At 35.0% G+C, this 24,019-nt stretch overlaps 2 protein-coding genes across 3 annotated transcripts; both read right to left on the reverse strand.

Annotated features, from left to right (window-relative positions):
• Nucleotides 1–10,247: 10,247 nt before the first annotated feature.
• Nucleotides 10,248–19,049, reverse strand: ZNF404 (zinc finger protein 404). 2 transcript variants are annotated; one of them, XM_023742733.1, is made up of 2 exons: nt 17,017–17,196; nt 10,248–13,476 (listed from the first exon to the last, which is right to left on the reverse strand). In XM_023742733.1, exons 1-2 carry the CDS (start codon nt 17,081–17,083, stop codon nt 12,170–12,172), a joined length of 1,374 nt encoding a protein of 457 aa, XP_023598501.1. In that variant the 5' UTR covers nt 17,084–17,196; the 3' UTR covers nt 10,248–12,169. The 2 variants fall into 2 exon arrangements, 1 of the variants encoding a protein (XP_023598501.1); XR_002825942.1 differs by having other exon boundaries at nt 13,342–13,476; nt 17,017–19,049.
• A 31-nt stretch (nt 19,050–19,080) lies between these two features.
• Nucleotides 19,081–22,957, reverse strand: LOC101353200 (zinc finger protein 888). The gene is made up of 2 exons (XM_023742737.1): nt 22,813–22,957; nt 19,081–19,260 (listed from the first exon to the last, which is right to left on the reverse strand). Exons 1-2 carry the CDS (start codon nt 22,955–22,957, stop codon nt 19,103–19,105), a joined length of 303 nt encoding a protein of 100 aa, XP_023598505.1. The 3' UTR covers nt 19,081–19,102.
• Nucleotides 22,958–24,019: the final 1,062 nt, after the last annotated feature.

Raw genomic sequence — 24,019 nt, forward strand, 5'->3', positions numbered from 1 at the left:
ATCACAATTTTAAATGTGCAAGGAAAATAATTTCACAAGTAGTAATATGCTGAGTCCAAAACAGTACAAACAGATGACTCATTTGCTAGCTAGCATGCAGGTCTGAGGGCAGGAGAGGGATATTTTGTTTTTCCACTCTTCTTATTGTGTCTTTGACATTGTCTTAAATTTAACGTAGTCAAATTTATTCCATCTGGTAAACACTCTAATTTATTTGAGATACGATTCACACACTGTAAGGTTCATCCTTTTAAAGTGTACAATTCAGTGGTTGTTCGTATATTAAAAAAGGTGTGCAACCATCACCACTAATTCCAGGATATTTTAAGGATTCCAAAAAGAAACCCTGTACCTGTTAAGTCACTAGTCACTCCCCCTAACCACGGCAACCAGTAATCTACTTTCTGTCATTTGAGACATTTCATAAAAATGGAATCATACAACATGTGGCTTTTTGTGTCTGACTTCTTTCAATTAGCAGAGTTCTTAAGCCTCTTCCATGTAGTAGCATGTATTAACACTTCATTTCTTTTGTAGCTGAATAATATAACAGCGGCTGAGAAGGGTGTATCACTGTAAATTGCGTTTCCTTGGTGGCTAGTGACATTAAAGCATTTTTTTCCTGAGTTTATTGATCATTTCTATATCTTCCTTGGAGAAATGTCTATTCAAATCGTTTGTCCGTTTTTTAACTGGGTAATTTGTTTGTTTTACTGGATAGTAGTGAGAAAAACCTGGCAATCTGTTTCCATAAAGATTACAACCTAGAAAACCCTATGAGGCAGTCCTACTCTGTCACATGAGGTTGCTATGAGTCAAAATCTACTCAACAGCACCTAATAACAATAACAACGCCTTATATGTGATTTGCCGATATTTTCTTCCATTCTGTGGGTTATCTTCTCACTTTTTGATGGTGTCCTTTGAATCACAAAAGTTTTTAATTGTGCTGAAGTCCAATTATCTATTTTGTCTTTTGTTACCTGTGTTTTTGGTGTCATATCTAAACTCTCTCTGCTTAATTCAAGGTTATGAAAATTTATGATTATGTTTTATTCTAGTCTTATTTTTTAGTTTGTTCTAGTATTATTTTATAGTTTGAACTTTTATATTTACATCATTGATCCATTTTATTTTATTTGCTGTAAGGGGTCCAAATTTATTCCATCACATATGGATACAGTATTTTTATGAAAATAACGTGTGCCTTCTACTTTTGTTTGCCAGCTGCACCCTGCCCTCATGAGATATTTTCATAAACACGTTATACTAATTTTTTACAGCAAAATGTAAAAAAAAAAAACGTTGTCCCAGCACCAGTTGTTAAAAAGACTATTCTTCCCCCTTTAAACTGTCTTGACACCTTGTAAAAAATCACTTGACCATTAATATATGGGTTTTCTGTACTCTCAATTCTATTCCATTGATCTATGTCTATTCTTAAGCCAGTACCACACTCTCTTGATTACTGTAACTTTGTAGTAAGTTTTAAAATCATGAACTGTGAGTCCTCCAATTTTGTTCTTCTTTTCCAAGACTGTTCGGCTTTTCTGGATCCCTTGCATTTCCATACAAATTTTAGGATCAGAATATAAATTTCTGCAAAAAAGAAAGCTGGAATTTTGATAGGTTGGCCTTGGATCTGTACATAAACTTGCAAATAATTTTCCATCTCCCTATGCAATCTGGGTGCCTTTTATTTCATTTTCTTGATTAACTGCCCTGGCTAAAACCTCCAGTACAAGGTTTAATAGAAATGTCAAAAGTGAACATTCTAGTCTTGTTCCTGATAGAAAGCACCCAGTCTTTCATCATTAAATGTTATATATTGGGTTTTTGTAGATGCCCTTTACCAAGATAAGGAAGTTCCTTTCTGTTCCTATTTTGTTGAATGTTTTTATCATGACAGGGTGTTGGATTTTGTCAAATACTTTTTCTGAGTCTATTGTGATGTTTGTTTTTGTCCTTAATCCTGTTAATATGGTGCATACATATATTACATTCCTCAGTAAGTCAAACTTGATCGTGGTGTATAATCCTTTTTATATGTTTCTGGATTTGGTTTACTATTAATAGTATTTTGTTCGGATTTTCATGTCTATAATCATAACAGATATTGTTGTGTAGTTTTTTGGGATATCTTTGTCTGATTTTGGTATTTAATTCTTAGTTACCTAGGGGTCCTGTAATAGAAATACCACAAATGGATGTCTTGTGGTATTTATTTCCTCACTTCTGGAGGCTAAAAGTCCAAATCAGGGTCTCAGGCATGACTCTTTCTGTGGGCCTCTCTTGTAGTTTCCAGTGTCTGTGGCAGTACTTGGCCTTCTTTTGCTTGTAGAAGCTCTTCACATGGCATGTCTTCCTCCTGTGTCTCTGTGACTATTCTGACCTCATAGGATCAGTTTGGAAGTATTCCTTGTTCTCCTGTTTTTAGGAAGAATTCATGAAGAATTAAGTGTTCACTTTTCTTTAAATGTTTGGTAGAATTCACCAGTGAAGCCATCTGGACCTAGGCTTTCCACTGTGGGGATTTTTTTTTAAAATTAGTAATTGAATCTCTTTACTTGTTATAGTTCTATTAAGATATTCTATTTCCTCTTAAGTCAGTTTTGGTGGTTTGCTTCTTTCTAGAAATTTGTCCGTTTCATCTAGGCTATCTAATTTGTTAGCAATTGTTCAGAGTATTCCTTATAGTCCTTTTTATTTCTGTAACTTTGGTAATGATGTCACCTCTTTCATTACTGATTTTAGAAATGGTCTTTTTTTTTTCTTGGCCAGTTTAACTGCTGAATTTCCAAAGAACCAAGTTTTGGTATTGTTGTTTTCTGTATTATTTTTCTATTCTCTCTTTCTTTTATTTTCCCTCTAATTTTTGTTATTTTCTTCCTTATGCTTGATTTGTGTTTAATTTCCTCTTTTCTTCTAGTTTCTTAAGGTCTGAGATTAGGTTATTGATTTCAGAATTTTTTTCTTTTTAAATACAGGTGTTTACAGCTATAAATTTCCCTCTAAACACTGCTTTGGTTGCCTCCCATAAGTTTAGGTATGATGTATATTTGTTTTCAGTCATCTCAATATTTTGTTTTCCTTTGTGATTTCTTCTTTGAGCCATTGGTTATTTAGGAGTGTGTTGTTTAATTTCCACATATTTGTGAATATCCTTTTTTTTTCAGTTATAGATTTCTAGTTTATTCTATTGTAGTTGGAAACATACTTTGCATTTCAATTCTCTTAAATTTGAGATTTGTTTTATGGCCTAACCAATGGTCTATTCTGGGGAATGTTCCACATGCATTTGAAAGAATGTGTACTTTGCTGTTGTTGCAGTGTTCTATAGATGTCTGTTGGGTCTGGCTGCTTTACAGTGTTGTTCAAGTGTTCTATTTCCTTGTTCATTTATCTAGTTGTTCTATCCATTACTGAAAGTGAGATCTTGAAGTCTATATTATTGTTGAATTTATTTTCCCCTTCTGTCGGTTTTTGCTTCATGTATTTAACAGCTACATTGCTGGGTGCTTATATAATTGTCATATATTCTTCATGGGTTGACCCTTTAGTCACTATAAAATGTCTTTCTCTGTCTCTAGGAACACTTCTTGTGTAAAAAATCTATTTTGTCTAGATACTAGTACAGGACTCCAGCTCTCTTTTGGTTAGTTTATACAGTGTATCTTTCCCATCCCTTTATTTTCAATCTACTTGTGTCTTTGAATCTAAAGTGTGTCTCTTGTAGACAGCATATAGTTGAATAATGTGTTTTTATCTATTCTGCCATCTGCCTTTGATTAGTCTCTAATCCACTTATACTTAATTACTAATAAGGTAGGAGTCACATCTGCCATTTGCTGTTTGTTTTCTGTCTTATGTCTTTTTTCCTCAGTTCATCCAGTACTGCTTTTTGTGTTAAATATATATTTTTTAGTTTATCATTCAAATTCCCTTATTGTTTCCTTTACTACATACTATTTATTTTCTTAGTGGTTGCTCTGGGACTTACCATTTAGATATTAATTACAACAATCTACTTTGGATTAATAACAACTAAATTTGAATGGTATATACCTACTCCTCACTTATCAACTATCTCATTATCTGGCATTTTGCATTTACTACAGTAGTAAAAATCAACTATCTGACTATTCTGTACATTAACTACATACATCTGGCAGTAACAAAGGCCGAGGTGCAAGACAAGAGTAATGCTGGCTGTGATGGTTAAGGTTTTGTGTCACCTTGGCTGGGCCATGATTCTCAGTGGTGTGGCAGTTATATAATGATGTAATTTGGCAGTTGTGTAACACAGTCATCTCCATTTTTGCATAACACTGATTTTCACACAACGACCTTGTCTTTGGATACTAACCATGTCAATGAGAAGTGGGTGTACAAAACTTTGCTATGTAACTTTCTCTTCCTCTTCCTTTGTGTTGTTATTGTCATACAAATTACATCTTTATACATTTTGTGCCCATCAATATATTTATAATTATTACTTTATTAAGGAATCCTTTTATTTCCTAGTGGGCAGGTTTGCTAGTGATTAAGTCTTTGGTTTTGTTTATCTGAGAATATGTTAATTATGCCTCCATTGTTGGAGGATAGTTTCGCTGGATATAGAATTGTTAAACAATCTTTTTCCTCTCAGCACTTTGAATATGTCATCCCACTGCCTCTGGCTTCCATTGTTTCTGTTATCAGTTGTTAATCTTATAAACGGTCCTTTGCACATGATGACTCAGTTCTCTTTTGCTGTTTTTAAGATTTTGTCTTTTGACAGTTTAATTTATAATGTCTCTTGGTGTGGCTGAGTTTATCCTAATTGGAGTTTGCTGAGCTTCTTTTATATGTAGGTTGTTTTTCCCCATACACACACATACACAGAAGTTATCTGCCATTATTTCTTCAAATACTCCTTCTCCTCTCCTTTTGTAACTCCCATTATGTGTATGTTGCTATGCTTTATGGTGTCCCACAAGTCTTCCAAGTCTCTCCTCACTTTTCTTCTTAAACTGGATAATCTCAACTGGCCTATATTTAAGTTTACTGATTCTTTCTTCCCTATAGCCAAGTTCATGATTCTTTCCTCTACCTGCTTAAATATGCTGAAGAGCCCCTCTAGTGAATTTTTAATTTCAGTTACTGTACTTTTCAACTGTTTGGTTCTTTATTTTCATTTTTATCTCTGTATTGATATTCTCTGTGGCAAGACATCATTCTCATACTTTATATATAACAGTATAAACATATTTATATATCTAAAAATTTAAATTTCTATTGTCATTTCCTCTTTGATACAAGGGGCTTTTAGAAGTGTATTGCTTTGTATCTAATCATATATTTTGCACGTATCTTTTTAGTACTAATTGAATTTTAGTTGAAAAGCATACTCTACTAATTTCAATCCATTGAAATACTTTAGACTGCTTTATGCCTAGTATATAATGTTTTTGTTAATAATCCATGTACACTTGATAAGTGTACTTGGTGCATTCTAGGTACAAGGATTTTATAATATGCTCATTAGATCAATGTGATCATAAAAGTTGTATCTTAAAGGTCTGTATTGATTTTTGTCTGATGATACTTACTAAGAGATGTATTAAATTTTCCTATGTGTGTGGATTTGTCTATTTCTCCTCGTACCTCTGTCAAAAGTAGCTACTGGAATCACTTCTCTAGCTTCTGTTTATTCTGTAAACATATCAGGGGAGCCCCAACATCAATAACTATTCAGTATCCTTTTCCAGTTTCCTCTCCATGCATTTGAAAGAATAATTTTTCTATTTCACCCAGAATTTCTAGGTATATTCTTGTTTTTCAGGTTATCTAATCTGCCACGGTACTCCAAATAGAAGTCTTCATAATATTTCAGCATGCAATCCCAGACTCTGTTATTTGTACCTATCATGGGCTACCTCAGACTCCTTTATAGTCCATAGTCACACTGCATTACGAGTACATTTTTACTGGTCTGCATTTCTAACTTGATTGGCAGATCTTTGAAGGCCACTAAATTGCAGATTTATTTCTGGAATATTTGTAGGATAAAAGAAGGGCCTTGGTCTCAGAATCTCGAAGGGAAATAATATCACAGAGACAAGGTATCAAAGGTCATGACTGGAATTTATAATAGTAGAAGGTATTGTTGGCAGAAGACACTGAAATATTTGTTTCATGGCTGGGTGTCAGAACAACCAACTGCATATCTACATGGGGCAATCTGGGGCTGAGAATTCATAGGAACACTTTTGATCCCAGGCTTTAGAGCAGAAAGGTGACAAGGATGTTAGTACTGTATTTATTATTAAAGTTCCTATCTTACGATGTTCCATACATTACCTTGGCTGCTCTTCTTTCTCTAGGGATGATTTCAGGTAGAACCCTAATGCCTTTATCTACAAAGTTAGTGCAATCAATCAATATATTACTTATCACCTTTCTTGTTCTGCTGGAATGACAGAAAAGCATGCCCAAAAGGGAAATATGTCCCCCCTTGCAAGTATCTTAAATTTTTGATGAGGTAGGAATGAGTACTCACATGGGAACACTTCTGGGAAAGCTTTGCTCTGCTTTGGATTATGATGAGATAGGAGGGTGTGATGACTGTTATTAATAGACAGCAACCTGGGTGAATCAGTTAAGATTATGTTTAGCTGTAAGACAGACCCAAAATGATAGCAGTTCATCCAGAAAAATCTTTTCCTCTGTCACATAAAATGCTGGAGTTGAGCAGACTAAGTCTAGTATTGGGGCTCTGCTTCCAAGTCCTCCAAATCATCTGATTCACATCCAGGGAACAGGATGGAGGAATGTAGGAAGAAAGGGAAAAGAGGTGATAAACTAGATGTCATTTAAGGAAGGTTTCCCAAAACTTCCACACAATCCCAGTTATCTCCAATTGGTCATAACCGAAGATACATGGACTAATCAGATGGGGAAATATAATCATTATCCAAAGTGCGCATATGACCAAATAAAAACGTGATATTTCTTTCATTATGGAAGAAGTGGAGATGAAAATTGGAGTAACTAGCTAATTTGGCCCTTCATTCAAATACCAACCATGGAACCTGACTTCTTGAATACCAATAATGTTGCAAAAGACATACTAGGCTGGAATTAGATAATTGAAATGGGTGCTTACAAGTACACTTTCATTGGTTGAGAATTTTTGGTCCTTCACAGCCCATTATTCACCATATCTTGCCGTTGCTACTTAATATGTGAAAATATTTCTCCTTTTCCCACCATTAAGAGGTAGTCTTATTACTAGGTATTGCAATCTGGATTATTGCAATACCTAATAATATTGTGGTCCCTCAGTGGCATGAACAGTAAATCACTTAACAACTAGCCAAAAAGTGGTTCAAACCCCTGTAGAGGTGCCTCAGAAGACAGCCCTGGCAATCTGCTTCCAAAAGCTCATGGCTTTGAAAACCCTATGGAACAGTCCTACTTTGTACACAAGGGGTGCCATGAGATGCAATCGACTCAATGGCAACTAATGACAGTAATATTGGAAAGATATCTTGCCTTTTTCTCCTCTCATTCCCACCCCACATCTAGTATATTCTATATTGGCCACCAAGTGAACTTTCTGAAACACAGACTAATTTTAATTTAAAAACTGAAGTAATGTGAAATAATTTTTTGGTACCAACAACTTTATTGTTTTGGTAAGTCTACATTTAACAATAATCATTGCATTGTATAGATATTATTTTTGTAGTGTACGTCTTGGGTGCCATGTGTCATTTCTAGTATACATAAATACATCACTGATCTTAGTTGGTGTCAACAAATTAATTGTAATGTGTTTATCTGAATATTTTACAAACACGAGTTACTGTGATACTAAGGAGAAAATAATTAGTAGTTAAATTGAAATACTTATTAATTTAATTATTATTCTAGGTTAAAAATAACTATAGACAAATTTTTAACTTTAAAACGAGGCATACCAATGAAGCAGAATCAAGTAGAGATCATTGCTACAGCCAGAATGGTAGAGACTAAAAGAGACTGGAAATAGGTTTATTGTGAATTTCATGATGAATGGCAGTTTCAATTTTCTGTGACAGCAAAATAAAAAACACATGTAAAAAAAAATTAGGTTAATAAAGTGGGTAATAGTAAGAGACATTTTTAGCAAACACAGTGATCTTGATAGGTTTCCTGTTGATAAACAAAAAAGAATAGATAATAAATCAGAATTTAATGTCCAACCAAAAAGTTGAAATAATTTTTAAACAAATTTAAGAGTTTGTAAATTTAGCCAGCTATAAAATGGCTTGGATTCCTCACAAAAGAGAAATTAAGTTTTAGTTGGAGAGATAACAAAATAAATTATTAGTTTAAGTATGAAAATTTTGTTAGGAAATCATGAAAAGAATAAAAACGTTATTTTATAAAAAGTGAACTATCTCCAGTTAAGCCACGAAACAATTGCTCATAGAACACAAGATCTTTCTAACAATATCAAAGATCAATTAATTCAAGATTAGAAGTTTCAAGTATTCTTCTTTAGCTTTAGATGAGTTGTACAATATAAAAGGCACCTCTCAATTAATATTATGGGTACATTTTTCTCAAAACACTTCTCAATGAAAAAGAAATATCGATTTGCAGCCTACAAAATCAGATTCATGGCACGGATAAATTTTAATCTTTTTTATCTGTTAAAGAAGAATTTCAGCCAAGTGTGAAAACTTCATTCCCATCATGACAGATGTTACTTCAGCTATGTTACGTAACAATATCTGGATTACTTAGAATTTGAAGGAAAATGCTCGTTTCCCTAATTGCTTTGCTGCACTGTATGAAAAATATTATGGATAGAGTTAAACTCATTTAGTATATATGTGCAAATGCTGTGAATCATTGCCAGCTGTTGAGAGAAACAGAAAACATTTATTTTATGTTCTTTGTCAATGTTCATTAGTTGAATGGTAGAAGATTTTTACAAAGATTTACTGTAATTTGAATTCAAGGTTTTCTAAAGAAGAAAAAAAAGTTTGCCAAGTATTTGATAATCAAAGACAAAAAATGACTGTATGTTTTTCTCACCAGTACCACACACAGTATATGAACAAGCTAAATCTGAAACTCCAAAGAAAGGAAAAGGTCTTTCTGTTACCTAGCTAAACAGGTAGAAACATTCATTGAAATGGAAACTTCACAAGTTAATAAAAATGAATTTACATATCTTTCTAGCACAAATCAATATACAGAATATTTAACTAGAATTAAGAAGATTTTGAAAATATGCTTGAAATGAAGAAATAGGAAATCTAAGTAAAAAATAGGAACTATAAAGTAGTAAAATTCTAGAACTGAAAAATGCAATATTTAAAATCAAACATTTGATAGATGGGCTTAATAGCAGAATTCAGATGACAGAAAAAAGGAGTAGCTGAACTTGAAAACAGAACAATTGAAGTTATCCAATCTAAAGAACAGAAAGGGAAAATTGAAGATAAATGAACAGAGCCAGTGACCTGTGAAACAATATCAAAAGGTTTAACATATGTGTAACTGGAATCCCAGGACAGAAAAGAGCAGGAAAAACCATCTGAACTTATAATGGCCAAAATTTTCTGTAATTTGGTGAAAGGCTTAAGTGTACAGACTTCAGGGGCTCAGAAAACTCCAAACAGGATTAATACAAAGAAAACTACACCTAGACACATCATACTCAATAGCTGAAAACCAAAAGTCATAAAAAAATTTTAAAGCATCCCAAGAAAAATGATGCATTACAGAGGAAAATCAATTAAAATGATACTGACTTATGATAAACTCTGGAGATGAGAACTCAGTGATCTGAAATCTTAGAAAAATATATACAAAAACAAAAACTGCCAACCCAGAATTCTAAAGACAGTACATATCCTTCAAGAGTAAAGTCACTTCATTAAAGCAAACTGAAAATTCATCCCTAGGAGACCTGCACTCCGAGAAACGCCAAAGTTCTTCATGCTGAAGGGAAATCTTAACTGATGGAAATTCAGATCTTCAGGGAAAAAGAAGAGCATGGGAAATTTTAAGTATATAGGTAAATATAAAGACCAGGTTTTGTTACTCTTCATTTCTTTAAAATATATGTTCCTGTTAATTGCCATCAAGTCCATTTCAACACATAGCGACCTCATGCGTGCAGAGTAGAATTGCTCCATAGAGTTTCCAAGGCTATCATCTTTCGGAAGCAGATTGCCAAGGCTGTCTTCTAAGGCATCTCTGGGTGGATTTGAACCGCCAATCTTTTGACTAGTAGTCAAGCGCTTAACCATTTGCACCATCCAGAAACTCCTTAAAATATATAAGACTTTAAATTACAAAGTAGAGGATTACTTATAATTTGGAAAGGAAAAAGTTAATCAATACAATGGAGAAGGCTGGTGGTCCATACATAAATCCAGAGATCAAACAAAATTTCCCTTGTATGCTGTTTGATATTTTACAATATTAAGTTCATAATATTACGTATAGTCTTGTCAAAAATGTTTAATCTGAAACCCAGTCAAGCCTCTAGATATAACCTCCAGTCCACAGGAAATACAGAGGACAGAAAAACAAGTTAAGCACAACTTGAGAAACAATAGCATAAACACAGAATGTGTAACATCATACAGGTCTACTCTCCTGAGTCTTCAAAAAAGTCTGTGTCACAAAAAAGATCAAAGGTAGGTTGTTCACCAAGACACTTAATAAGCCATAATCATATAAAATATGTTAGTTTAGTTTGTTTCTTGGCTCTAAAAAAAAGTCAGCTTTAAAAGACATTCTTTAAATAACTGAAGAAATTTACAAATGGAGTGCATATTATAGGATATTCTGGGGTTACTGTTAATTTTTTTTAGATGACAATGGTTTAGTAGTTACATAGATTATCTTTAATCCTAGGAGTTGTATGTTGATTTTTTAGAGATGAAGCATCATGATACCTAAACCATTCACTCAAAAAGCACAGCAAAAATATATGTAACATAAACATACGTGTGGGTATATATACATGTGAAATATGTAATATGTATGTCTGTGTGTGTTTATATATACAGAGAAAAATATTAAATATGACAAAATGTTAATAAATGTCTTGAATCTAGATGGAGGGCAAGCAAGCATTCACTGTACCATTGTGTTACCTTTTCAGTAACTATGTAAATTTAAAACTTTCAAAAACTTGGGGAAAACTTTTCCAAGTCAACAATTATCTCTGAGCTATCCAATTGTTAATTTGTATTTTTTCTTGAATAGTAGGGAATATGGATGGTATGTTATCTGTGTTATGGAATTTATTACAAGAAAATTTCTTCAAATCACTAATTTTTCAACAGATATGCTCTCAACATCTTTACATTCAACAAAGGCATAAGCTTTCTTTTCAGCACTAATCTTCAGCTGGAAGAGTTCTGAATAAAAAAATTTCTCTTTTTAATATATTCTACTGGATTTTGTCCAGAATGAGTTATCTGAAATTAAATAAGGGATAAGTGATGGTGCAAAATTAAAAATATATATATCATATTCATACATTCTTCCTTCCACATAAATTCACAGTAATAGTAATGATTATCACAAAAAATTACAGTAGTACAGTATTTAGTAAAGGAGCCCTGGTTAAGCACTCAGCTGCCAACCAAAAGCTTGGCGGTTCAAACCCAACAGCAGCTCCACAGGAGAAGAGACCTGGTAATCTGTTTCCATAAAGATTACTGCCTAGGAAACCCTATGGAGCAGTTCTACTCTGTCATATAGGGTCACTATGAGTCAGAACTGAATCAATGGTACAGAACAATAATAACAACAGCAATATTTAGTAAGCAAATACTATGCAGCAGATTCCCTTCCAAGCTTTATTGTATGTTAACTAATTTAATCTTTACCATGACATCAATTGTTGGAATAGTGATAATGAAAGGTAGGGGCTGTACCATGGCTAAATGCTTTCCCACTCTAATTACATTAAGAGTTTCTCACCACTATGAAATCTCTGATGTTGAGTAAGTTGACAGCAATGACTAAAGGCCTTCCCACATTCCTTACATCTGTATGGTTTCAGACCAGTGTGAGTTCTCTGATGTTGAGTAAGTCGAGTACTACGAATAAACGCCTTACCACATTCTTTACATTCATAGGGTTTTTCACCAGTATGAATTCTCTTATGTTAAGAAAGACCTGACATAGAACTAAAGGCCTTTTTACATTCTTTACATATATAGGGTTTCAAACCAGTATGAATTGTCTGATGATAAGTGAGTTGAGAATTAAGTCTAAAGGTTTTCCCACATTCCTTACATTCATACGGTTTCTCCCCAGCATGAATCAACTGATGTGTTTTAAGGTCTCCAACACGACTGAAGGCCTTCCCACATTGCTTACATTCATATGGTTTAGCATCAGTATGAATTATCTGATGTTGAATAAGGTATGAATAAAGTTTAAAAGTCTTTCCACATTCTTTACATTCATGAGGTGTCTCACCAGTATGAATTCTCTGATGTTGTGTAACTTGAGAGCCTCTGCAGAAGGCCTTCCCACATTCCTTACAATCATAGAGTTTCTCACTACTGTGAATTCTCTTATGCTTAAGAAGGCTTGAGCCCCTACTAAAGGCTTTCCCACATTCCTTACACTCATGAGGTTTCTCACCAGTATGACTTCTCTGATGTTCAATAAGTAAATAGCTACGAACACCACATTGTTTGCACTTACATGGTTTCTCACCAGTGTGAATTTTCTTATGTTGAAAAGGACTTGAGTGATGACCAAAGGCCTTCCCACATTCCTTACATATATAGGGTTTCACACCATGATAAATTTTCTCATGTAGACACATATGTCGGTACAGTCTGAAAGTTTCTCCACATTCCTTGCATTCATAGGGTTTCAAACCAGTATGAATTTTCTGATGTTCAGTTAGGTGAGAATGACGTCTAAAGGTCTTCCCACATTGCTTACATTCATAGGGTTTCACACTGGTATGAATTGTCTGATGTTGAATAAGCTGTGAATAAAATCTAAAGGCCTTCTCACATCCATTACATTCATAGGGTTTCAAATCAGTATGAATTTTCTGATGTCTAATAAGATGCTGGAGAACTCTAAAGGCCTTTCCACATTCCTTACATTCATAGGGTGTCACGCCAGAATGGTCTCTCAGATGTTTAGTAAGATGTGAATGTTTTCTAAAGGCTTTCCTACATTCCTTACATTCATATGATTTCTCTTTAGTGTGAATTCTCTGTTGTAGAGAAAGAGATATATGTTTTCTGAATGTCATTTGACTAAAATACCCCACTTTAGTTCTCTGTTGTCTCCCAAATTTAATTCTGCACTGTGGTTTATTTCTGGAAAAAAAACCTGTAAAGTTGAAGGTTTTACTTCTTTTCAATGTCTCCTGATGGTATGAAATTACTTCATAACTGCTTTTTTCTGAAGATAAGTTGTTGGTCTCATTTGTGAAATCAAGGTCTGTAAGAAAATGAGAAAACAAACACATGCTATTTTCCTGTACTGGGAGTGAGAAGGAGTCTTCTACAGTAAAGACAGTAATAATAGTATAATAGTATATCTAATGTCCATTAGAAGTAAAAGGGTTAGAAAATTATGAAATACTACCGTGCAACTTTAAAAAGGCAAAAAAGGGCTCAGAAAGTTATGAAGTTCACATGAGAATGTAAAATTTGTGATTAGGCAAACAGAAAAAGTCAGCTGTTCTAATATTTAGTTGTGGATCAGAATTATCAAGGAGATTCTCACATATACTACCCTTTAGGCATCCACTCAGACTGAGTAAATCAGAATCTACAGGAGTAGACCCTGATCATCTGCATTTCTAACATTAACTACCAAATGGCTCTCTATATTAATTTTTCCGATTGTTTGTCTTTATCTTAGAATGAATCCAAACACATAACCATAAATAAAAAGCCCTATCTTATCAATAATAATTCACTTCAAGCCCTTGTCATCTTTCTTCCCTATATACTACCACACTGCATCTTTTCACCTACCAAAACATAACCACAACTTTTCCTATCTCTCTTGGACCTTTTTAAACCTGCTCCACCGTTTAAGCATCTTCTCATGTGGCTTCTTTAAATTACTGTCTTCAGGTGCTGTACATCAGAAATCACTTCCTCAGAAAGGATGTCTTTGCTAAGTAAATCCATATCCATTATTCTACATTCCAACACCTAATTCTTTGCCTTCATAATACTTTTCTCAATCACATATTTATTAATTCTCAGCTGTTTTATTACTTTTTTTAATTCTAAAACTTCAAGTATAAATGCAAACTCTTCCACCTTGCACTAAAAAATAAGTTCCTACCATGTGGTAGGTGATAAACAATTAACTGTAGAATAAAATACGAATAGGTTATTTGGATGAAAATAAAGGTAAATGTCTCCAACAGGTCACAGGGGAAAGGAGCTGAGTAAAATAACAGTGTAATTTCCAAATTTATGTAATAGTTATCAACTACCTCTCCCTGACTCCAATCTCTCACACCTTATTACAGTGATGTACACTTTCTTCTATAATTTATGTTACACGTGGAAAAAAAATGCACATCCAAACTAGCTCAGGCAAAAACATAAATGGAAAAAGTTGAAACCAAATCATTGTCCAAATGCCTGCTTCCTTAAAGTCATACATGTCTTATTACTATTGTTACAACCATCGTTGGTTTTCTATTTCAATCAAGGTAATCGTATGTATTTATTTATCTTCCTGGTTGGTTTTCTATCTCAACTGAGGTAATCATATGTATTTCTTTACTTATCTTCCTCAGTAGAGTTTTATTATTCACCCATCCTACAGATGGTCCATCTGTTTTGTTTGTTCAATGTCTTTCTCAAATTCTCCCTTCTTCTCTCTTACAGGAGCCCTGGTGGCGCAGTGGTTAAGCGTTTGACTGCTAAACAAAAGGCTGGCAATTCAAATCCATCAACTGCTCCTTGGAAACCCTATAGATCAGTTCTACTCTGTCCTATAGGGTTGTTAATGAGTCGGAATCGACTTAAAGCCAACCATTCTTGTACTTCTCAGAAATGCACCTCAGTAATTTTTCAGGAATTCTATTAGTTACTATATTGAAAGGATTATCAAAGTCTAAGCAAATAAACCTGGAGGTGTTGGAGGAAAATACAGTAACTAAATAACACGAGGAAAGGGCCTGGGAAACAGTGGCTTGGATTCTGCACAAAGGATATTTTGGATGTAGGCTGCATGCTGGCAATCCAGATTGAGTGCAGCCTGAGGAAAATCTAATGTGCTAAATGGGTCAAACATGAGTTGAAGACAAGTAGAACTCTTCTATGAATAAATATGGTATGTTTAAAAAGTTGAAATAATACAAATGATACTCTCTGAACCAATGCAATAAATAAGTAGCAATATCAGAAAACCAAAACACTTTCTATTTGTAAATAAAAAGCTCTCTACTAAACAACTACTATTAGGTCAATGAGAAAATGCAAACTGAAATCGCAGAATTTCTTGAAAACAAGGTGTCATGGATTGAATTGTGCCCCCACAAAATGTGGGTAGCAACTTGGCTAGGTCATGATTCCTAGCATTGTATGATTGTGTTATCTGATGTGATATCCTTATGTGTTGTAAACTCTACCACTATGATGAGATTATATGTGATCTCCTCATGTGTTGTAAATTCTATCACTGTGATGAGGTTATACTGATGAGGTTGACAAGATCAGTGTCTTAATGCAATCTCTTTAGAGATATAAAAGAGAGAAGCGAGCAGAGACACATAGGAACCTCATACCATCAAGGAAGCAGTGCTGGGAGCAGAGCGCATCCTTTGGAACTGAGGTTCCTGTGCAGAGAAGCTCCCAGACCAAAGGAAGACTGATGACATGGACTTTCCTCCAGAGCCAACGGAGGAAGTGTTCCCCTGGAGCTGATACCCTGAATTTGGACTTGTAGCCTACTGGACTGTGAGAGAATACACTTCTCTTTGCTAAATCCATCCACTTGTGGTATTTCTGTTAGAGCAGCACCAGATGACTGAGACACAAGGATAATGAAAATACTACGTCTCAGAATCTGTGGCCTTCAACTTTAGTGCTCAGAGGCAACAAATAGGCTAAAATGCTCATATTAAATGAATAATGAAAGAATTACAATTAATGAATTCAGCATTAGGAAAAGAACAGCAAAGTAAACGGAAGGAAGGCAGAAAGGAGAAATAAAGTAAAAGTAAAACTGAAATAAAACAGTACAATTAACACATACAAATCACTAGCCTACCTAGTTAAGGAAAAAAAGATAAGGAAAAAAATCCAAACATACAACTGGGGGAGATATTAGTCAATAAAGAAACAGAGAAAGTTAAAAAATAATAATACAAGACAACTATGCTAATAAATTAGTACATAAAATAGCTAAGTTTTCTGAAAATCAAGTTTATCAAAACTGATCCCATCTAGACTTACTAACTTGCTTCTAACAAATTGAGTATGGAAAGAGAAAAATAATAACTTTACAGTAAAGGAAACTGACAGACACCACCTTAAGCAAGTTTTCAAGGTTAACATCCACAGTGATAAAATGTTGATATCATGTAACGCTGATGTGATACGAGAATGGCACTTCCGTGGTATTCTTCCCCAAAATCCGAAACTTCAATCTAAACATAAGAAAACAAACACTCTACAAAATACCTGACCTCTTCAAAAACTATCCAGGTCGTAAACCACAAGGAAGGACTGAGAAACTGTCATATATAGTAGTCCCTCCTTACCCATAGGGGATATGTTCCAAGACCCCCAAGTGGTGGATGCCTGAAACCGCAGACAGTATCGAATCCTATATAGACTGTTTTTTCCCATATATACATACCTACAATGAAGTTTAATTTATAAATCAGGCATAGTAAAAGATTAACAACAATAACTAATAATAAAAATAAAACAATAGCAACAATATACTGTAATAAAAGTTATGTGAACGTGGTTTTTTCAAAATATGTTATTGTACTGTACTCACCCTTCTTCTTGTGACGTGAGATGATACAACGCCTACGTGATGAGATGAAGGTGAATGACATAGGCATTGTGATGTAGCGTTAGGCTACTACTGACCTTCTGACATTATGTCAGAAGGAGAATCATCTGCTTCAGGTAATCCTGGATCATTGAGCCATGACAATGTAGATGGTTGGGGATCCTTGATAGATGAAGGTTTTTTTGCTGAAATCTTTTGGAAGAACATTGTAACCGGAAGTTGTTGTCTCTTTCTTTTTAACTCATCAAAGTGTTGCTGTAGAGGCTGTAATCCTTCAGTGATCATACGGGTGACTTTAATGCTGCGTTCTATCTGAGGATCGTATTCCATAATTTTGTCCTTTAACATCTGTGCAATTTGAAACACTTCAGCAAATCTCAGTAATGTCCACATTGCTGGTTCTGCTTCAGTTTCTTCTTCTTCATCTTCCACTTCCTTGGTAGATGACTCAAAAAGTTCTTCTAATTCCTCATTTGTTAACAGTTCTCCATGGCCTTCAATATGTTCTTCCACTTCTTCATCAAGCATGTCAGCAAATCCTTCTGCAGCAACTTGTCTTGCTGTGGGAATGATTTCCCTAACTTCTCCATCAATCCAACGAAAGCCTTTAAAATCATTCACAACTTCACTCCATAAGTTATTCCAGCAGGCATTTATAATTTCTGGTTTTAATTCATCCACTGCAGCTTTGATTAATGTAATTGCATCAGCAACAGTGAATGATTTCCAGCACTGCATTAGGTCCAGATTAGGGTCTGCATCAATCGCTGATTGAGTATGATCAAATACTAGCTGAGTGTATGTGGCCTTGACAAACTGAATGATGCCCTGATCAAGGGGATGAAGCAATGAGGTTGTATTTGGAGGTAAAAATACAACCTCGATGTTTTCATTTTCATAGCAAACAGATTCAGGATGGCCTGGTGCACTGTCTATTATTAATAGGACTTTAAATTCCAATCCTTCCTCTTCCAAGTATTTTTTCACTTCTGGGATGAAGCACTGGTGGAACCATTCCATAAACAAGATGGCTGTCACCCACGCTTTCTGATTATGTTGCCAGAACACCGGCAGATAATTTTTGTTTTTGTTCTTAAGAGCACGTGGGTTCTTCGCTCTGTACACTACGCCTGGCTTTATCATATGCCCTGCAGCGTTACCACATAGTACCAGAGTTAATCTGTCCTTCCATGTTTTATGCCCTGGTGACTCCTTTGCACTTTTGTGAACGTAAGTTCTATTGGGCATCTTCTTCCATAAGAGGCCAGTTTCATCACAACTGAAGACTTGCTTTGGATGGTATCCTTTCTCCTTAATCAACGTTTTCAACTCCGCCAGAAATGTGGTAGCAACTTCTTCATCAGCAGACACAGTCTCTCTAGAAATTTTTATATTTTTCAATCCAAACCTATTCCTGAATCTGTATAACCATCCCTTACTTGCAATAAATGGCTTGGTGTCACTTGTTTCAGGGGATCCCTTGCTGAAGTCTCCATATAAGCTCAATGCTTTCTGGCGCAACATGTTGCCATCAATCGGAACACGTTTTCTGTTCATGTCTTCCACCCACAAATTTAACGCCTTTTCCATCTTAATTAAGCACTTATCACGTACTGTGGCTGTAACTTTTGCAGTTTGAGGTGCGACAGCAAAACTAGCACGAATTTCTTTTTCCTTCTTCACAATTTCGCGAATAGAAGATTCGTTCTTACCGTAGATCTTAGCAACCTCAGCATACGATTTTTTTTCTTTCCTTATTAAATCAAGAACTTTCACCTTTTCACTTAAAGGAAGCACTTTACGGCTTCTCTTTGGGACATCTGAATTGCCAGCATCACTACTCTTGCGCTTTGCGGCCATTATTAAGTAAAATAAGGGTTACTTGAACACAAGCACTGAGATACCACAAGAGTCGATATGATAACCGAGATGGCTAATAAGTGACTAATGGGCAAGTAGCACATAGAGCATAGCTACGTGATGCACGTCCCGGGTGGGACAGAGTGGGATGGCATGAGATTTCATCACGCTACTCAGAACGGCGCGCAATTTAAAACTTATGAATTGTTTATTTCTGAAATTTTCCATTTAGTATTTTTGGTCTGCGGTTGACCGCAGGTAACTGAAACCGTGGAAAACGAGATCGCGGGTAAGAGGGGACTACTGTATTGGAGGAAACCAAGGATACATGACGACTAAATGCAATGTGGTACACTGGACTGGATCCTGGAACAGAAAAAAGACATTAGGGGAAAAACTTGTGAAATCTGAATAAAGTCTACGGGTTAGTTAAAAGTGTTGTACCAATGTTAATTTGTTAGTTTTGATAAATGTCCCATGGTTATTTGTGTAAGATGTTATCATTAGGAGAACTATATACTGGTACTCTTTGTAACTTTATACCACGATATACAGTATACCATATAATTACAAATATAGTTACTATATTTGTAACTCTTCTATAAATCTAAAATGATTTCAAAATAAAAAGTAAAAACAACAAACTCCAAAAGAGACAGAAAGTCTAAACAGACCAGTTTCTATAGAAGAGATAAAAGAAAAATTTTCGTATAATAATTATTCCCACAAAAAACCAGTCATAATTAGCTTCCCTTTTGGCTGACTTCTGATCTCTATATTTGATTTCCCATTAATGTAAACCAGGATGGCTTGAAGAAATAGCTAATTCCTAGTCCAGGGTAGGGAAGATATAAGATGAATCTACAACCTCTTGTATTCAAACAGGTTTCAAAGAAAAATACGGCCCAAAACTTCTGCTTCTATCATTGAAATATTAAGATAAATCAGATTTATCCATGTTCCTTAAATAACTAGAAAACCAGACAAAATATACAACAGCTTTCAAATATCAGACAACAGGGAGCACAAAATAGTGATCCCCTGAAAGAAGGAAAACAAAGTGAGCCTTAAGAGTGCCACAACTGGCTGCCTGAAGAGAGTTTCTAGAACAAAACACAGAAAGGGTGACCTGAAACAGAACCCAGCAGTGTCTCTGAGTTGAGGAAACAGAGTAGAGAGTCCAGGGTAGGCAAAGTATACAGAATTTGCAAGGCAGAGTAGCAGAGAGGAGGGAGCAGCACAGACAGTGAAAGCTCTAGAGATCTGCACAGGGATCCCCTGGAGTCTTTGCCTGAGTACTGATCTTCACATATATGTAAGGAAACTAATGAGGCTGTGGAAAGCATCACTAGATAGGAGTAGGCAGAATACCTGGAATTCACTAAGGGCAGGGGTGAAAATATCCCCTAACACATCTAATAGAGTCTCCGGAATGGTACTGCCTCAGTAGTGGGCCATATTGTTGTCAGTTGCTGTCAAGAGGATTCCGAGTCTTGTCGAACCCATATGTCAGAGCAGAACTGTGTTCCACAGGGTTTCCAAGGTTGTGACCTTCAGAAGCAGATCACCAGGCTTGTCTTCCAGGGCACCTCTAGGTGGGTTCAAACCATCAACCTTTTGTTTAGGAATTGAGCACTTAACCATTTGTGCTACCTAGGGATCCTCGAATAAAAGCTGTTCTGCACCCACCCTGACAAAGCTTAAAATCAAACCTTGACAGGATCAAATGAATTCCAAATTATATAACTGCATCCTAGAACAAAGTCCCAAACTATGAAAAAGAATATAAAATATCCAGCTTCCCAATAAAGCAAACTTTACAATGTCTAGCATCCAATTAAAAATTATAGGCATGCAAAAATGCAGGAAAATATGACCCATTACTAAGGGAACCATCAATCAAAAGACACAGAAGGCGGCATGATACAGATAAAGAATTCATAGACAAGAGTGTTAAAAAAACTCTTACAAATATACTCCATATATTCAAGAAGAAAAAATTATTTTTCTACTCATATCTTACTTGACTACAGTCAAGTTTGTTCTTTCTTAGACTCTTCAACATACAAAAAACTTCACAGGAAAAATATTCCCCAGATACCTGCATGTTCAAACTGTTGCACTTATGCTTTAATGAGAAACCATCCAGACCTGAATCTTCCAGTTCGTGGGATGACTGTTCATTACTGATTCAGTTTCATTACTGCCTGTGAAACTTCTCAGGTTTCTATTTTTTTCCTGAGTCGAGATTTTTGTAGATTAAAATTTTCTAATAACTTATTTCATTTGTGTTTTCAAAGTTTTTTAGCATAATGTTTTCCAAATATCATCACATTTTCAAGTCTTGATGGTCTGTAACAAAGTCTTCTTTTTGTTCGTTATTTAGGTTTTTGGTGCCTTCTTTTTTTTCTTGATTCATCTTGAGAGATTTGTATAAACTTTATTCATTTTTTGATATAACCAAATTTGTAGCTGTATGTGTTTTTAATCTCATTAATTTCTGCTCTTTCATTTATTGTTTCCTTTCTTCTACTTTTTTTTAAGTCTATCATGCTCTTCTTTTCCTAACAATTGGATGATTACCTTATTAATTTTCAGCCTTTCTTCTGGAAATAAAAGATCCATCAGGGGAAGGAAGCTTGAAATCAGAACAGATAAGCAGTGACAAACAGAAAGAAGTGGCAAATTGGCCTTGAGGTTCTACAGCCACTTTTTCCCTAGAGGAACTCACTGATTCTGAGTACAACTAGAAGTAAAGGCACAGCGACAAACAAGGCGTAGCTTAGTATTACCAAACAGAAAACCAGCACTGACTTAATCCCTAATTGTATTATAGTGATCAGCTTCCCATTCCATAAGACTAAGAGAGAAAAAGAAATATCTCTGTTAAGAAATACCATTATCTGAAAGCTTTTCAGTTCTTTTGTATACTGTGCCCAGCATGCAATCACAATCTCTAGTAATTTAAAGAAGCATTACCAGATAACAAATAACAAGAGAAAAAAAGAAAAGAAACAGACCCATAGATGATCCAAAAAATGAAGGTAGTATATAAGAATTATAAAATAACTATGATAAAAATGTTCAAGAAAACAGCTGAAAAGGAAAAAGAAAGTAAATAAAATAATGAAGTTCACCAGATAATTGCAATTAAAAAAAAAAAAATCAAATTGAATCTCCAGAACTGAAAAAACAGTATCTGATATGAAAAAACTCAATGGATGCCTTAAAGAGCAGACTGGACAGGATAAATGAGGTGGAATACAGGCCAACAGAAAATACTCAAAACTTAAGCACAGAGAAAAAAGTAAGGGATAAAAGAAGATAAAAATACAAGAGAACTGTAAGATATGCTCAAAAGATCTAATATAGATAATTATAGTCACAGAGGAGAGGAGGGATGAATTCCACTTCTTGGTAAAATCTATTAGGTCACTGCAAGCTAACATTCCCACTACTATAAGCAGGAAAATATTATTTTAAAAGACGATGGTCTTGACCCATTCTACCACTATAAATATTTCAGAGACTCCTGTAGTAAAGAGAAAACCAGGACTCAGTGTGTACCTGTTCTCCATGTAGGAGGACCAGAAATTAAAATAAGGTATTTATAGACATCATGAACATACACATAAAATAAAATCTGCTTTTTCTGACAATGGTTATGCAAAAAAGGTCCCAGAATTAAAACCTTTAGTCATTTTGAAAATGAAGCAATTACATAAGGAGCAAGGGGAGGAAGGTAACTGAAGGACAGGGGAGATTCAGGTGCTGAATGTAGGCCTAATTTCCATCTAATAAACCTCAAACTAGTCCTTTGAGAATATGGAGCAATAATTTAGCTGGTATAAAACATACAGTGGATAAAGCTGAACCCCAGATAGGAGATTCTACATCATTTGAGGCAGATATCCTTACCCAGTGAGATAAAGTTGGTATAATTCTCCAACATCACATCTCTGTACAAATTTCTCTGATCTGAATTTAGGCATTCCCACTCCTCCTGAGAGAAGTCTATGGTAACATCACTGAAAGTCAATGGCACCTGAAATAACAAACCCATATTTTATTTGTAAAAGTAAAGAAAACTGTTTCAGTATGAAATATTGAATTGCAATAAGGGAAAATAAAAAACAAGCAAGCTGAAGTTATAAGATTATGATATACTAAACCAAAGCTAAACCTATTGCCATCGAGTCAATTCTGATTCATAGTGACCCTAAAGGACAGAGCAGAACTGCTCCACAGGGTTTCCAAGGCTGTAAACCTTTAGAGAGGCAGACTGCCACATTTTTCTCCCATGGAGCTGCTGGTGGGTTCGAACCCTTGACCTCTTGGTTACCAGCTGAGCACTTTCACCAATGCACCACCAGGATAGTCCTGTGACATGATTTCAGTAAATATATTAGTATTTGTGAAGTAGAGTGCCTACTTAATCTTGAAGAATCCTGTTGCAGCACACAAACTTTGCTTATCAACATAGGAAACCTTAGTCAAATATACAAAAACAAAGTAATCAGAATTCCTCAATTAAATTGATATAGACAACCACATTATCTGCTATATCACTAAATCACAGACTGCTAATAAATGCAAGTTTTTACATCTTCTTTTGTCTTCAAGGAATAAGGAAAAAGAATTGGTAAGTTCTTTTTTCCAAATGTATTATAAAATCTTTTCCAGCCATGATGGAATAATAAGGATTAGATTTACTTTCCTGCATGAAGTAAGCAAAAACCTTGACAAAATATATGAAACAATGTTTTTAAAGATGCAGAACAATGGGCAAAAAACAAAACAAAACACTGTTATCCCTGAGAGATAAGTAACAAATGAGGTGAGCCCTACAATTGTCCTAGCTTACTGCCAGAAGAGAGTTTCAAGGCTAGGGTGCAGGGAGAGGAAACCCAGGTAAAGCCCAGAGGAATCTCTGAATTGAGGAGAAGTTGGGAGTTTGGGGAGACCAAGAACAATACAAGAAAAGAATACAGGAAAAGAGTGAAATGCAGAGAGAGAACTCTTGATATTCCTGAGAATGCCCCACTAAAGTGCAGAGTATTGACCATACACACGTGTAAGGAAACAATCTTAGGTTAGGGAAAGAATGATCTGAAATGTTTAGAGG

The sequence above is a fragment of the Trichechus manatus genome, unplaced genomic scaffold (genome assembly GCF_000243295.1).
Source record: "Trichechus manatus latirostris isolate Lorelei unplaced genomic scaffold, TriManLat1.0 scaffold00216, whole genome shotgun sequence".
Lineage (NCBI taxonomy): Eukaryota > Metazoa > Chordata > Mammalia > Sirenia > Trichechidae > Trichechus > Trichechus manatus.